The 17645-nt window shown below is 42.0% G+C and overlaps 1 protein-coding gene across 2 annotated transcripts in view; it reads right to left on the bottom strand.

The window, feature by feature from the left end:
- Positions 1 to 17645, bottom strand: part of LOC122561890 — a 255316-nt gene that overhangs the window by 108328 nt on the left and 129343 nt on the right. For both annotated transcript variants that reach the window (XM_043714223.1, XM_043714224.1), the window contains exon 10: positions 13115 to 13268. In XM_043714223.1, coding sequence (XP_043570158.1) covers positions 13115 to 13268 — 154 coding nt within the window. The remainder of the gene's footprint in view (positions 1 to 13114; positions 13269 to 17645) is intronic.

Here is a 17645-nt window from a genome sequence, read left to right as displayed (position 1 = left end):
GTTAGGTTCTTCACTCAGCGAGTCGTAAGTTCATGGAATGCCCTGCCAGTAGCAGTGGTGGACTCTCCCTCTTTATGGGCATTTAAGCGGGCATTGGATAGGTATATGGAGGATAGTGGGTTAGTATAGGTTAGGTGGGCTTGGATCGGCGCAACATCGAGGGCCAAAGGGCCTGTACTGCGCTGTATTCTTCTATGTTCTATGTTCTATGTTCTAACATTGTTGAAGATTCACATGTTGTGACACACCTCTGGGGCACATGGGATTTAAACCCAGATCTTCTGCCCAAAGGCAGGAATGATAGCGATAGGGGATTCATTACTTATGAGAACAGACAAGTATTTCTGCAGCTGCAGGCATGACTTCACTGAGTAGCTGCAGGGTATCCTGAAGGCAGAGGGTATTAAGACAGAGACCATGGTATACATTGGTACCAACAATATAAAATGAGGTATGAGGTCTTGCATCATGAATTCAGAGAACTAGGCAGTAGGTTAAAAAGCAGGACCTCTAAGATTGCAATTCTGGATTATGCCTGGTGCCACATAATACTGAGTACACAAATAGGAGAATATGGCAGATTAAATGCGTGACTCAAAAGTTGGTGCAAGAGGGAAAGTTTTTGATTTCTGAATCACTGGAATCATTTCTGGGGAATGTGGGATCTGTACAAGTGGGATGATCTGCACATGAACCAGAATGGGCTAACATCCTTATGGTTTGGTTTGCTCGTTCTGTTGGGAAGGGTTTAAATTAGTTTAGTAGAATCAGGGGATGCAATGTGTTAGTTTAATATCAACACAGCATAACTTGCAAAAGGAATCAAAGCAGAGTGAGTTCAGCCATGTGCTGTCTCAGAGAAGTAAAGCGAGGCTGGATGGCCTCTAATCCTAGGTGTACTAGAGGTAAGCAGATGAGTTAAGGGTATGAAATAATGTATAGAGCTGCAATGTTGTTGCCATCACAGAGACATGGTTGATGAAGGGACAGGTCTAACAATTTAACATTCCAGGGTATAGGATATTCAGGCAGGACAGGAGAGGGTGCAAAATGGAGGGAGTCAGAGTTGTCAAATGAAGCTTTGTGGATAGAATTCAGAAAAAAAAGGGGGCAGTCACACTGTTAGGAGCATGTTACATGCCCTCAAGTGGTCAGTGGGCAATTGAGGAGCAGATATTTAAGTAAGGCTGTTGACATGGTCTCTTATGGTAGGCCCATCCAGAAGATGCATGGGATCCATAGTGACTTGACCACTTGGATTCATAATTGGCTTGCCCATAGAAGGGTAGTGGTAAAGGGTGTTTTTCAGGCTGGAGGCCCGTGACTAGTGGTGTTCTGATCTATACTGGGACCTCTGCTGTTTGTAATAAATATAAATTATTTGGATGAAAATGCAGATGGGTGGGTTAGTAAGTCTGCAGACAACACAAGTATCAGTAGAATAGTAGTTAGTGTAGAAGGTTGTCAAAGGATATAGCAGGATATAGATCAGTTGCAGATATGGGCAGAAAAATGGCAGATGGAGTTTAATCCGAGTAAATATGAGGTGTTGCATTTTGGGAGATCAAATGTTAAGGAAAGGTATGCAATTAATGGCAGGACCCTGAACAGCCTTGATGCACAGAGGGATCGTGGGGTTCAGTCCATAGCTCCCTGAAAGTGGCTACACAAGTGGATAGGGTGGTAAAGAGGGTGTATGGCATGCTCCTCTTCATTCATCAGGGAATTGAATACATGAGTCAGGATATCATGTTGCAGTTTTATAAAACTTTGGTAAGGCCACACTTAGAGTATTGCATTCAATTCTGGTGGCCACATTAGGAAAGATGTGGAGTCTTTGGAGAGGGTACAGAAGAGACTTACTAGAATGCTGCCTGGATTAGAAGGTAAGGTGAGGCTAGAAAAAGTCAGGTTGTTTTCTCTGGAGTGGCAGAGGCTGAGGAGAAGCTTGATAGAAGTCTATAAAATTATGACATGCATGGGTAGGGTTGACAATCAGAATCTTTTTTCTGGAGTTGAAATGTCTAATACTAGGAGGCATGCAATTAAGGTGAGGTAGAAAAGTTCAAAGGAGATGCGAGGGGCAAGTTTTTTACACAGAATGGTAGGAGTGTGGAATCCACTGCCAGGATAGTGGTAGAGGCAGATATGATGAGGTGTTTAAGGGGCTTTTAGATAAGCACATGAATATGCAATGTGGGATATGGACCAAGAACAGGCAGAAGCAATTAGTTTAATTTGGAGTCATATTTGGCATAACATTGTTGGCAGAATGACTTATTCCTGTGCTGTACTGTTCTATGTTCCATATGCAGGGGAAAGTGAGGACTGCAGATGCTGGAGATCCTGATGAAGGGCTTTTGCCCAAAACATCAATTTTCCTGCTCCTCAGATGCTACCTGATCTGCTGTGCTTTTCCAGCACCACTCTAATCTTGACTATGTTCCATATGCAGTCAATTCACAAAGGCATGTCAAAATAGTGGTATGGTAAATATATTAAGGAATTTCAACTACCCTGATATTAATTGGAATAATCATGCTATAAGGGGTCTAGAGGAGACTGATTTCTTGAAATGTATACAGGAGAGCTTTTTTATGTCAGCATGCAGATGGTCCTACATAGGAAGATGCAATGCTAATTCTAATTCTGGAGAATGAAGCCAGATAGCTGTTCGAGGTGACAGTGAAGCAGCATTTTAGTGATAATGACCACAATGTTTTATGTTTAAGTTTGTTTTGGAAAAGGTGAAAGATGATCTACAAAAAAAGAGTTTTGAATTGGGGTAAAGCAGATTTTATTTTTAAAAAATCTGGCTAAAATAGACTGGGACCAGCTACTTGACGGTAAAGCTACAGCAAAGAACAGTGGAAAGCATTCAAAAAGTGACTGGGGTAAGTACAGACCCAATATGTTTTATTTAGGGTGAAATGTAGCAGCAACAAGCCCAGATGACCTTGGAGGAGTATAGGAAATGCAGGGAGAAACTCGAGACAGCAAGTAGGAAAACAAAGAGTGTGCATTAGAAACTGCTGGCAGGCAAGGTTAGGGAGAATCCCAACACAATCTACAACTGTATCGCGGGGAAGAGAATAATCAAGGAAAAGATAGGGTCTTTAGGAACAAAGGGGTCAATCTCTCTGTGTGAAGCCAGAGGACATTGGTAGAGTGTTAAATTAGCCTACCTTTACGTGGAAGGGGTTGTGGCGGTGCAAGTACAGAATTCGAGAAGATCAACTATGAAGTCCTTGAGCAGAACAAGATAAGAAGTGAGGAGATATTAGAGATTTGGCAGATTTAAAAGTGGACAAATCTCCAGGTCCAGATGAGCTATATCCCAGACTGCTGTCAGAGAGCAGGTAGGGAAATACAGGGACCCGCACCTAAATTTTTAAATCATCTTGGACCAGAGGAGAAAAGCCAGAGGGCTGGAAGACAGCTAATGTGGTTCTATTTAAAAGGAACCTCGGGGATAACTTTTTCATGCAGAGGGTGGTGCATGTATAGAATGAGCTGCCTGAGGAAATGATGGAGGCTGACACAATTACAAAAGTTAAAAGGCATCTCGATGGGTATATGAATAAGAAGGGTTAGAGGGATATGGACCAAATGCTGGCAAATAGGACTAGATTTATCTGGGATATTTGTTTGGCTAAGGGTCTGTTTCCGTGCCGTTCATCTCTCTGACTCATTTTGCAAGAATAGTGGTAGAGATAGGTGAGGGAACTATAGACCAATGAGTCTAACATTAGTGGTAGGGAAACAATTGGAGAAAATAGGAAGGAGAAAATTCATCTCTATTGAGAGATACAAGGCATGATCAGGGACGGTCAGTATGGCTTTGTCAGATGAAGATCATGCCTAACAAATCTGGTTGAATTTTTCAAGGAGGTCACCAAATATTTGGATGAGTGCAGGGCAACTCATGCAGCTTATATGGATTTCAGCAAGGCCTTTAACAAGGTCCCACAGGGAAATTGATAAAGAAGGTAAAAGCACATGGGTAAGTTGGCAAATTGAATTCAAAACTGGCTAGTTACAGGAGACACAGGGTGGTGGTAGAAAGCTATTTGTGTGGCTGGAGGCTGGTGTCCAATGGTGTACAACAAGAATCTGTGCTGGTCCCTTATAGATTGTGATATTTATAAATGATTTAGATGAAAACATGGGAGGAATGATAAGTAGATTTGCCGTTGATACGAAGATTGGCTGGATTGTTGACAGTTAGGAGAAATGTGTAAGATTACAGGAGGATATAAAAGGATTGGTTAGACAAGACCTTCCAAACCCACACCACTTCTATCTAGAAGGATAAGGGCAGCAAATACACGAACATGACCACCTGCAAGTGCCCCTCCAAGCCACTCACCATCCTGATTTGGAAATATCTTGCCATTCCTTTACCGTCACTGGGTCAAAACCCTGGAATTCCCTCCCTGAGGGCATTGTGAATTAACCTATAGCACACAGACTGCAGGGGTTCAAGAAGGCAGCTCACCACCACCTTCTCAAGGGCAACTACGGACAGGCAACAAATACTAGCAAGCCAATGATGCCCACATCCCACAAGTGAATAATTGTTTTTTTAAGAATCAGTGGAAGATGATTTTTTTTTTAATCCTGATAAATTTGTTGTGATGCACTTTGGAAGAAAGAACAAGACAAGGGAGTACTAACTGAATGACAAGACACTGGGACATTCAGATGAACAGACATCTTGTCCACAGATCCCTAAAGGTATCAGGGCATGTTAATAGGGCAGTTAAGAAGGCATATGGGATGCTTGCCGTTATCAGTCATGGCATAGACCCCAAGACCAGGAAGGTCACATTGGAGCTGTGCAGGAACATGTTTCGGCCACAGTTGGAGTACTGTGTCACCACGCTGTCGGAAGGATATGGTTGCATTGGAGGGGGTGCAAAGTTGTCTCACAAGCAGGTTGCCTGCGAGGGAATATTTCAGCTTGAGTTATTTTTCTTTACAGCAGAAAAGGTTGAGAGGCTCATGATAGAGATTAATAAGATGAGAAAGGGCATTGTCAGGGTGAACAGAAAACAGCTGTAAAACAGTCAAGTGGTCAATAAGAAGGAGATACAAGTTTAAAGTGAAAGGCAGGAGTGGATTTGAGGAAAAAACATTTTCACTAGAAGGTAGTGAATGTCTGAAATATAGGGGATGTAGTTGAGATAGGAAACCTCACAATCTTTAAAAAGTTTGTGGATAAACACTTGGAATGCACATTCAAAGCTATGGGTCTAATATGGGAAAGTGGAACCACTATGACTGGAATATACTTTTGGCAATACAATTCAATGGCTAAGGAGCCTCTTCTCTACGATATGATTCCATGAAGGTAGGGACATTACTGCTGTGATTGTGTGTGTGTTGTAATAACTGTCCTCTGGGTTTTGAATGCATTAATAAACCTTACTTTGTTTTCACCCTAAGGAATTTGCCACATGTCAATTTAAAATTGGATTTCAGAAACAAAAGCTTTAGGAAATACATCACTAGCTATTTCAAAATGAGAAAATAAACGTCTACTTATGGACAGAAGAACACCATAAAATAATTAATTTCACTTCTCACTCTTGTCCATAACACAGACAAGAATTTGCTTGATATTACAGAGGTGGAAACAAAGATGCAGATGTGTAGTTAGACGTTTATCTTCAGGTCAACAATGATTCTAGGATTCTGCACAGCCTCAGAGGTCATGAACTGGGAGGTAGGGAATGGAGTATGTACTGGGGGCAGAAGGCAATGAATTCTGTCTTCCCAATGTTTAGTTTGAGGAATTTTATGCTCATCCAATACTGATTTCTGATAATTTCACAATAATGGAGGGTTTGACAAAGGTGCTGGTGTGGTGAAGATGGGTGTAAGTATCACACATGCAAAAACTGGCACTGTTTTCAGATGATGTCACCTGTGGGTGAGAGATAGATGAAAAGTAGGAGCTGGTCAAGGATAGATATCTGAGAACACTAGAGGGAACAATAAGCCGTCGCTAAAGAAGTAATATTATACAAACTAATGGGGCTAAAGGCATATAAGTCCCCAGTCCTGATGGCTTACAAGGATCCTAGGATCCTAAAAAAGGTAACTACAGAGATTATGGATGCATTGATTGTAAGTTTCCAAAAATCATTGCATTCTGGAAAAGTGTCAGAGGATTGTGACACTAATGTGACACTCCCATTCAAAAATGGAGTGAAGCAAAAATGGGTAGCTATAGGTCGATTAGCCTAACATCCATGTTGGAAATATCTTGGAATCCATTATTAAGGAAATAATAATATATAATTTAAAAATTCAAACCTAATCAAGTAGAGTTAGCATTGCTTCATGAAAGAGAAATCGTGTCTGACTAATTTAATAGAGTTTTTCAAGGAAATCTCAACTTGAGCGAATAAAAGGGAACTAGTAGATATGTTGTATTTGGACAAGGTACGTATTAGAAGTAGCATATTGGAATGGATAGAGAATTGACTTACGAGCAGGATTTAGCGAGTAAGGATAAAGGATTTTTTTCAGGTTGGCAACTTGTGACCAGTGGGGTTCCACAAGGATCATTGTTGGGACTGCTTACAATATATGTTAATAACTTGGATCAAGGAAATGAATGTACTGTAGTCAAATTTGCAGACAGCACAAAAATAGGTAGAAAGGCAGGTTGTGAGAGCTATACAAACAATTTACAGAGGGATATTTATATATTGAGCAAGTGGGCAATAAGTTGCTGGAGAATAATGTCAGAAAATGCAACTTATTAATTTTGGAAGAGAGAACAAAAGAACAGAATATTATTTAAATTGAGAAAAACTGCAGAAAGCTGCAACACAAAGGGACTTGGGGATACTTGTGCACAAAACACAGGAGGTTAGCACATAGATGAAGTAGGTAATCAGGATTGATAACGGAATGTTGGTTCTTATTTCAAGGGGGTTACAGTATAAGAGTAGGGAATTCTTATTGTCATTGTACAAGGTGCTGGTAAGATCACACTGTGTATTAATGTTTGGACGAGGTAACAAAATGTAATACCTCAAAGTTTGCAAGTTGAGTGGAAGGGTGAATTGTGACAATGATACAGAGATCATTCAGCATGATCTGGACAGGTTGGGTGAGTGGGCAAATCAATTGCAGATGCAGTATAATTTGGATAAATGTGAGGTTATTCACTTTGGAAGCAAAAACAAGAAGGCAGATTACTACCTGAATGGCTGTAAATTGGGAGAGGGGAGTGTGTGGCCGGACCTGGGTGTCATAAAACATAGAACAATACAGCGCAGAACACATTCTTTGGCCCTCGATGTTGCGCCGACCTGTGAACTATTCTCAGCTCATCCCCCTACACTATCCCATCGTCGTCCATGTACTTATCTAAGGATTGTTTAAATCTCCCTAATGTGGCTGAGTTGACTACATTAGCAGGTAGGGCTTTTCATGCCCTTACCACTCTCTGCGTAAAGAACCTGCCTCTGACATCTGTCTTAAATCTATCACCCCTCAATTTGTAGCTATGCCCCCTCGTACAAGCTGATGCCATTATCCTAGGAAAAAGATTTTCACTATCCATCCTATCTAATCCTCTGATCATCTTGTATGTCTTTACCAAATCCCCTCTTAACCTTCTTCTTTCCAATGAGAACAGACCCAAGTCTCTCAGCCTTTCCTCATAAGACCTTCGCTCCAGACCAGGCAACATCCTGGTAAATCTCCTCTGCACCTTTTTCAATGCTTCCACATCCTTCCCAAAATATGGCGACCAGAACTGTACACAATATTCCAAGTGTGGCCGCACTAGCCTTTTGTATAGTCGCAGCATGATATTGCGACCCCGGAACTTAATCCCTCTACCAATTAAACCTAACACACTGTAAGCCTTCTTAACAGCACTATCAACCTGGGTGGCAACTTTCAGGGATCTATGTACATGGACACCAAGATCCCTCTGCACATCTACACTACCAAGAATCTTTCCATTGACCCAGTATTCTGCCTTATTGTTATTCTTCCCAAAGTGCATCACTTCACATTTAGCTGCATTGAACTCCATTTGCCACCTCTCAGCCCAATTCTGCAGTTTATCCAAGTCTCCCTGCAACCTGTAACATTCTTCCACACTGTCCACTATTCCAACGACTTTAATGTCGTCTGCAAATTTACTAATTCATCCACCTATGCTTGCGTCTAAGTCATTTATAAAAATGACTTAGACGCAAGCATAGGTCTTAGACGCAAACAGCAGTGGTCCCAAAACAGATCCTTGTGGCACACCACTAGTAACTGGACTCCAGGCTGAATATTTTCCATCAACCACCACTCACTGCCTTCCTACAGAAAGCCAGTTTCCAATCCAAACTGCTAAATCACCCTCAATGCCATGCCTCTGCATTTTCTCCAACAGCCTACCATGTGGAACCTTATCAAAGGCTTTACTGAAGTCCATGTATACCACATCAACTGCCCCACCCTCATCTACATACTTGGTCACCTTCTCAAAAAACTCAGAGGTTTGTGAGACACAACCTGCCCTTTATGAAACTATGTTGACTATCTGAAATCAAATTGTTGCTTGCTAGATGATTATAAATCTTATCTCTTATAATCCTTTCCAAAACCTTTCCTACAACAGAAGTAAGGCTCACTGGTCTATAATTACCTGGGTCATCTCTACTGCCCTTCTTGAACAAGGGCACAACATTTGCAATCCTCCAGTCCTCTGGTACTAAACCTGTAGACAATGATGACTCAAATATCAAAGCCAAACGCTGTGATATCTCCTCTCTAGCTTCCCAGAGAATCCTTGTGCACCAGTCACTGAAGGTGGGAAAGAATGGGCAGCAGGTGGTAAAGAAGGCAAATGGTATGTTGGCCTTCATTGTGAGAGGTTTTCAGAACAGGATCAGGGATGTGTTGCTGCAGTCATACAGGGCCTTGATGAGGCTATACCTAGAATATTGTGTGCAATTTGTTCTCCTTTTCTGAGGAAGGATGCTCTTGATCTTGTGGTAGTGCAGCAAAGGTTTGCCAAGCTGATTTCAGGGATGGCGGGACTGACATATGAGGAGAGATAGGTAAAAACAATGACTGCAGATGCTGGAAACCAGAGTCTAGATTAGAGTGGTGCTGGAAAAGCACAGCAGTTCAGGCAGCATCCGAGGAGTAGTAAAATCGACGTTTCGGTCAAAAGCCCTTCATCAGGAATACCTGTATGAGGAGAGATGGACTAGGAAATATTTTCGCTGGAGTTCAGATGAGTGAGGGGAGATCTCATAGAGACTTATAAAATTCTAATACTACTAGACAGGGTAGATGCAGGGAGGATGTTCTCAATGGTGGTTGCATGCAGAACCAGGGATCATAGTCTGAGGATTCGGGGTAGACCATTTAGGATGGAGATGTGGAGACATTTCTTCACCCAACGAATGGTGAGCCTGTGGAATTCATTACCACAGGAAGTAGTTGATGCCAAAACATTGAATGTATTCAAGAGGCGGCTAGATATAGCATTTAGGGCGATTGGAATGGAAAGTTACGGGGAAAATCAGAGGGTTAGATAGGGTGGACAGGGAGAGCCTTTTTCCAAGTATGGGAACGGCAAACACGAGGGAACACAACTTTAAAGTGAGGGGAGATAGGTATAAGACAAATGTCAGAGATAGTTTCTTTACTCAGAGAGTAGTAAGGATATGGAATGCTTTGCCTGCAACGGTAGTAGATTTGCCAAGTTTAAGTGCATATAAGTCGTCATTGGACAGGCATATGGACGTACATGGAGTAGTGTAGGTGAGATGGGCTTCAGATTAGTATGACAGGGCGGCGCAACATTGAGAGCCGAAGGGCCTGTACTGCGCTGTAATGTTCTCTGTTCTATAAAAATCAGCTACTGAGTTGGACAATCAGTCATGATCGTGATGAATGGCAGAGCAGGCTCAAAGGGCCGAATTTGCTCCTCCTGCTCCTATCTTCTGTTTCTAAGACCCAATTCATCCATGTTGACCAGATATCCTAAGTTAATCTCGTCCCATTTACCAGCATTTGGCCCATTTTCTTCTAAACCCTTCCTATTCATAAACCCTTCCAGAGGCCTTTTAAATGTTGCAATTGTACCAGCCTCCAGTACTTGTTCAGGCAGGATATTCTATAAACGCACCACCTTCTGTGTGGAAAAGTTGCCCCTTAGCTCCCTTTTAAATCTTTCCCTTCTCACCTGAAACCTATGCCCTCTCGTTTTGGACTACCCTACCCTGGGGAAAAGACCTTTACTATTCACTCTATTAATGGCCCTCATGATTTTATAAATCTCTATAAGGTCACCCTCCAGTGTTTGATGCTTCAGGAAAATAGCCCCAGTCTATTCAGCCTCTCCCTATAACTCAAAACCTCCAAACCTGGCCATATCCTTGTAAATGAGTTTTGAGATTTGCAGCTCAGGTTGAGGTTCTGCATGTAGGTTTGTTCACTGAGCTGGAAGGTTCGGTTTCAGACATTTTGTCACCATACTACGTAACATCATCAGTGAACCTCCGGTGGTATGGCCCACTTTTTATTTATGTTTAGGTTTCCTTGTATCGGTGATGTCATTTCCTGAGGTGACATCATTTCCTGTTCTTTTTCCCAGGGGTGGTAAATAGGATCCAAGTCAATGTGTTTGTTGATAGAGTTCCGGTTGGAATGCCATGCTTCTAGGAATTCTCGCGTGTGTCTCTGTTTGGCTTGTCCTAGATTGGATGTGTTGTCCCAGTTGAAGTGGTGTCCTTCCTCATCTGTATGTAAAGATAGTAGTGAGAGTGGGTCATGTCTTTTTGCGGCTAGTTGATGTTCATGTATCCTTGTGGCTTATTTTCTGCCTGTTTATCCACTGTAGTGTTTGTTACAAGGTATTTTGTAAATGACATTAGTTTTGCTTGTTGTCTGTATAGGCTCCTGCAAGTTCATTAGCTGCTGTTTTAGTGTGTCGTTGGGTTTATGGGGTACCATAATGCCAAGAGGTCTTAGCAGTCTGGCAGTCATTTCTGAGATGTGTTTGATGTAGGGGAGAGTGGCTAGGGTTTCTGGACATGTTTTGTTCACATGCTTGGGTTTGTTCCTGAGAAATCTGCGGACTGTGTTCATTGGGTACCTGTTCTTTTTGAATACACTGTATAGGTGATTATTTTCCTCTGCTCTTTGTAGTTCCTCTGTGCTGCAATGTGTGGTGGCTCATTGAAATAATGTTCAAATGCAGCTTTGTTTTTGGATGTTGGCATGATTGCTTCTGTAGTTCAATATTTGGTCCGTATGTGCTGTTTTCCGGTAGATTCTGGTTTGAGGTTCCCCATTGGCTGTTCGCTCTACTGCAACATCTAGCATTGGCAGTTTGTTGTTGTTTTCCTCCTCTTTTGTGAATTTTATGCCAGTAAGGGTATTATTGATGGCCTTGAAGGTTTCCTCTAATTTGTTTCGTTTAATGATGACAAAGGTGTCATTCATGTAGCAGACAGAGCTGCTTGTTCGAGTCTCTGCCTTACTGCCTCTGCTAAGAACCCTGATATTGGAGATCCCATTGGTGTTCCGTTGGTTTCTCTGTAGGTTTTGTTGTTGAAGGTGAAGTGGGTGGTAAGGCATAGGTTCACTACTTTGACGGTATTGTCCTTGCTGATGAAATTGGTGGTGTTTTGTGTATGTACTTTGGTTCTTCTAATAGTGTAGTCAGTGTTTCCTTGGCCAGGTTGATGTTAATGGATGTGAACAGGGCTATTACGTCAAAGGAGACCATTATTTCATCCTCTTCTATCTTGGTGTTTTTGATGATCTTCAAGAATTCTTGGTTGGAGTGGATGGAGTGGCATGGGTCTTGTACTAAGTCTTTTGGTCTTTGGTGTAGCTCCTTCGCTAATCTGTAAGTTGGTGTTCCAGGTCACGAGACTAGAGATTTGTGAATTTTGGGTAATCCGTAGAAGCATGGTGTGTTGGATCCATCTGGTTTCATTTTTTGGAGGTTGGTCTTACTTATTTCTCCAGATTTCTGAAGAGAATTCGCCGATTTCTTAGCAAGAAACCTAACAGGCAGACAAAACATGCCCAGAAACCCTAGCCGCTCTCCCCTATATCAAGGACATTTTGGAAATGACTACCAGACTATTCAGACCTCTTGGCATCATGGTAGCCCACAAACCCACTAAAACAGCAGCTAATGAACATAAAAGACCCTATAGAGACAACAAGCAAAACTAATGTCATTTACAAAATACCTTGCAAGAACTGTAACAAACACTACATTGGACAAACAGCAGAAAACTAGCCACCAGGATACATAAACATCAAACTAGCTGCAAAAAGACATGACTCACTCTCACTAGTATCTTTACATACAGATGAGGAAGGACACCACTTCATTTGGGACAACACATCCAATCTAGGACAAGCCAAATAGAGTCATGCGCGAGAATTCCTAGAAGCATGGCATTCCAACCGGAACTCTATCAACAAACACATTGACTTGGATCCTGTTTACCATCCCCTGAGAAAAAAACAGGAAATGCCATCACCAATCCAAAGAAACCTAAACACATAAATAAAAAGTGGGCCATACCACCAGTGCTTCATCCAGAAACTCACTGATGATGTTACCTAGTATTGGTTACAAAACGTCTGAAACCAAACCTTCCAGCTCAGCGAGCAAACTTACATCCAGATCCTTGTAAATCTTTTCTGAACCAACACCTATAATCAATGCACTGTCCAGTCTCAGAATAAAGGAGCGCCAATTTGAGATTGAGATGAGAAGGAAATTCTTCTCACAGAGGATTGTGAGTCTTTGGAATTCTTTGCCAGAGAACTGTGGGGGCAGAGTCCTTGTGTATGTTTAAGTCTGAGATAGTCTTTGATCATTTGGAGATTCACTAATTATGGGAAAAGGGGAGCAAAGTAGATATGAGGAATGTTGGATCAGCCATGATCCTGTTGAGTGGTGGACCAGGCACAAGGGCCTGAACAGTTTACTCCTGTTCCTATTTCTTAAGGTCTTCTCATGCAATTTGTAACATCCGTTGCATGTATAGAAAGCATTGTTTTGATTAGTGAAATCTGACACAATGATTATATAAAGGCCATGGAAACTCACCCTGCATTGGATCCGGCACTGAACATACTCCATTGTTCTCTTTGTTTAATCTCTTGTAGAGGTTTGTGTAGAAATGTTGTTTAATTACTTTCTGGAACTGCTGAATCGTTAGTGCAGGAGCTTGAGATTTCAACAGTGTATCGACCTCACCTGGCTGGAGAAGAAACTGGTTATTTTCCAGGGTCATAGAGGCCCAGAACACAGAAAAAGGCCTTTTGACCCATGAAGTCTGCTGCAATCAAAAGAACCACCAAATTATTCTAATTCCAATTTCTAGTACTTGGCTCAGAGCTTTGTATGCCTTGGCATTGTAATTGCACATCTAAATACTTCTTAAACATTATGAGACTTCTGCTTCTACCATCCTTACAGGCAATGAGTTCCAGATTTCCACCATGCTTTGAATGCAAACATTTTTCCTCACACCCCCTCCAAACCTCCTGCCCCTTATCTAAAATCTATGCCCCCTTGTTATTGATCCCTCCATCAACAGGAAAAGTTTCTACCTGTTTAACCTGTCTATGCCTCCATAGTTTTATGCATCTCAATCATGTCCTCAGTCTCTCGTGCTCTAAGAAAAACAATCCCAATCTAATCTCTCTCTATAACTATAATTCACTAGCCCAGGCAACATCCTAGTCAATCTCTGCACCCTCTCTAGTATAATCACATCTCTCCTATAATGTGGATTGTAGAAATGCACACAATGTTCTTGTTGTGGCCTAACCACATTTTTTATACAGTTCCAGCATAGCTTCCCTGCTCTTAAACTCTGTGCCTCAACTAATAAAGGCAACTATACCACATGCCTTCTTAACTGGTTTATCTACTTATCCTGTTACCTTAAGATACCAGTGGACATGCACTCTCAAAGCTCTTCTGATCCTTCATGCTTCCCAGGGTCCTTTCATTCATCATGTATTCCCTTTCCTTGTATGTCCTGCTGGTGTGTATCACCTCACACTTATATGAATTGAATTCTGTTTGTCACTGATCACCCGATCTGCCTAGTTAGTCTACGTCCTTGTAATCTAAGGCTATCCTCACTATTTACCAACTCATTAATTTTCATGTCATTCACGAATTGATCAACGTTCTACATTCTTAGACAATAAGAATGTCTAACGCTGTTCCCTTTGGAAAAAGTGGGGTCTGGAGATCAGAGTCGAGAGTATGTTGCTGGAAAAGCAGGAGCAGGAGAATCGACATTTTGGGCCGGAGCCCTTCATCAGGAATGGGGCTGGGAGCCTTGGGGGTGGAGAGATAAAGTGGGAAGGGGGTGGGGCTGAGGAGAAAGGAGGTAAGAGTGCATTAGGTGGATGGAGGTGGGGGTAAAGGTGATAGGTCAGAGAGGAGGGTGGAGTGGATAGGTGGGAAGGAAGATTGACAGGTGGAACAGGTCATGAGGATGCTGCTCTTTGGAACCCCACTGGACACAGATTTCCAATCTTAAGAACATCCCTCAACCATTACCCTTTATTTCCTGCCACTCAGCCAATTAAGAATTAGCTAAATTTCCTTGGATCCCATGGTCTTACCTTTGCTATCAGACACACATGTGAAACTTATCAAAAGTCTTGCTGAAATACAAGTTGACTATGTTGAATTCATTACCATCTTCTACACACCTAGTCACCTCTTCAAGAAAATTCAATCAATGTGGTCAGACATGATGTCCCCTTAACAAAACAATACTGACTGTTCTTGATTAATCGCAACCTCTCCAAGTGCAGATTAACGTTGTCCCTCAGAATTGTTTCCAACAGTTTCCCCACTGCTGAGGTTAGACTGATAGGCCTGTGGTTTTCCGGTTTATCCCTCACTCCCTTCATGAATTACTGTACCACATTGTCTGTCATCCAGTCCTCTGGCACCTCGAATTGAAATTTATTGCGAGCATCCCTACTATTTCCTCCCTTGCCTGGGATACATTTTGTCTGGCCCAGGACATTAATCTATTTTTAAGCCTGTCAGTTCACTCAGAACCATCTCTCTCTGTCTATGCTAATTTCTTTATGTACATCACAGTCCTCCCTAATTTCTGTACCCACATCATCCCTCTCACGAGTGAACACCATCACAAATTATTCACTTCGAACCTTACCTATGTTCACTGGCTCCAGACGCAAATAACCACTGTGGCCTTTCATGTTTCCCTAGTTATGATTTCACTCTTAAAAGCCTTATAAAATAGCTTCGAATTTTCCTTTATTTTACCTGCCATGCTCCCTTTAGGCTCTCCTAATTTCCTTTACAGGTTTCCCTTTGGATATTCTGTACTCCTTTTGGGTTTCTGCTGTTTTGAGCCCTTGGTATTGCTCTAAGCCTCCCCTTTTCTCTTTTTCAATCCTGTGTATCCCTCGACATCCGGGGTTCACAGGATTTGATGATCCCACCCTTTATCTTTATTGGAACATGTTGGTTCTGTACTCTCCATATTTCCCTTTGAACACATCCCACTGCTCTGACACAGATTTACCTAAAGGTATCTGCTCCTAGTTCACTCTGGCCAAATCATATTTGATCTCAGAAATCAGAGAAATGTTAAAACACAGAAGGGGTAATTTGGCCCAACTTGTCCATAAGAACCCAAACTTACTTTGATGCCCTTTCTAATTCCACATTCCTGCATTCAACCCATTGCCCTGCAGTTTATTGCACTTAAATGCAGATTCAGGTACTTCTTGATAGAGTTTAGGGTCTCTGCCTCAACCACCAATTCAGACAACAAATTCCAGATACCCACCACGTCCAAGATACCCAGTTTGTCCCCTCTGCCATGTCATTTAATCGATGCCCTTTGGTTTTGCCAAGGGTAACAGGTTCCTCCTATCTCTACCACTCACAGTTTCATATACCCTTCAGCCCTCTCTGTTTCTAGGAAAACCTAAAGTAAATCTTCTCTGCACTCTCTCCACAGGAGTTACGTCCTTCCTGTAATGTGGTGACCAGAACTACACATAAATACTCCAGTTGTGGCCTCACTAGTGGCTTCTGCCATTTCATAATTATATCCCTATTTTTGTATTCTATGCCTCTGTCAATGAAGGCCAGCATTCTATATGCCTTCTTTACAACCTTATCTATTTGTCTTGCTACCTTCAGAGACCTGTGCACTTGCAAACCAAGAAACGTCACTTCACCTATTCCTCTCAGTATATTGTGTATTCTCTTTTACTGCTTGACCTCCCTAAATGCATTACCTCACACTTTTCAGAGCTGAACTCTATCTGCCATTTTCCTGCCCACTTGATCAATACATCTATTTCATTTTGGAGATTACAGCTATTCTCTACACTATTCACGACATGGCCAATTCTTGTGTTGTTCATAAATTTCCCAATTGTACACCCCACATTCAAGTCCAAATTGTTAATGTATAGAACAAACAGCAGGCACCCCCCAACACCACTGTGGGACAGCTTTCCATTTGCAAGGACAGCCATTGACCATTACCTTTTGTTTCCTATTACTAAGCCAACTTTGAATCCAATTCAACACATTACCCTGTATCCCATAGGCTTTTATACTTTTGACCAGTCTGCCACATGGGACTTTGTCAAATGCCTTACTAAAATCTATGTAAACAACATCAACTGCAATACCATCATCAATCCTTGTCACTTCTTCAAAGAATTCAATCAAATTTGAAAGACATGACCTTCCCTTAACAAAGATATGCTGACTATTCCTGACTAGTCCATGTCTTTCTAAGTGATAGTTTATCTGATCTTTCAAGATTGATTCTGACGATTTGCACATGGCAGAAGTAAGACTAATTGGCCTATTTCATTTGGACTCAGTACGTGAATTTGTTTCACCCTCAATGTCCCATACATTGTTTGAAGCTCAGTTGATTTTGGGACAGTCAAAGACTTATTTAAATTGATTCTTTAGGGCTATCACTGGCTGGCCAGCATTTATTGCCTGTCCTAGGGTGCCGTTGAGAAGGTTCCACCTTGATAAGATGGCAGTGAGTTGCCTTTTGGAACCCCTGCAGTTGAGGTGCTGTCGGTTGACCTACAATGCTGTTAGGGAGGGAAATCCAGGATTTTGACCTTTTCAGTGAAGGAACAGAGATATATTTCCATAATGAATGGCTTGGAGGGCAACTTGCAGGTGACGGTGTTCCCATGTATCTGCTGCCTTTGTCCTTCTAACGGAAGTAGTAGTTGGTTTGGAAGTTTCTGCCTGAGGATTGTTAATGATGTAATGCATCTTGTGGATAGTACACACTGCTGCCAATAAGCATTGGCAGTAGAGGGAGTGGATATGGTGCCCATTAAGTGGGCTGCTTTGTCCTAGATAGTGAGGTAAAAACAATGACTGCAGATGCTGGAAACCAGATTCTGGATTAGTGGTACTGGAAGAGCACAGCAGTTCAGGCAGCATCCAAGGAGCTTCGAAATCGATGTTTTGGGCAAAGGCCCTTCATCAGGAATAAAGGCAGTGAGCCTGATGCGTGGAGAGATAAGCTAGAGGAGGGTGGGGGTGGGGAGAAAGTAGCATAGAGTACAATAGGTGAGTGTGG

This window comes from Chiloscyllium plagiosum, chromosome 23 (assembly GCF_004010195.1).
Source record: "Chiloscyllium plagiosum isolate BGI_BamShark_2017 chromosome 23, ASM401019v2, whole genome shotgun sequence".
Classification (NCBI taxonomy): domain Eukaryota; kingdom Metazoa; phylum Chordata; class Chondrichthyes; order Orectolobiformes; family Hemiscylliidae; genus Chiloscyllium; species Chiloscyllium plagiosum.
The sequence above is the reverse complement of the archived record's forward strand: the minus strand, read 5'-3'. Positions and strand labels throughout refer to the sequence as shown.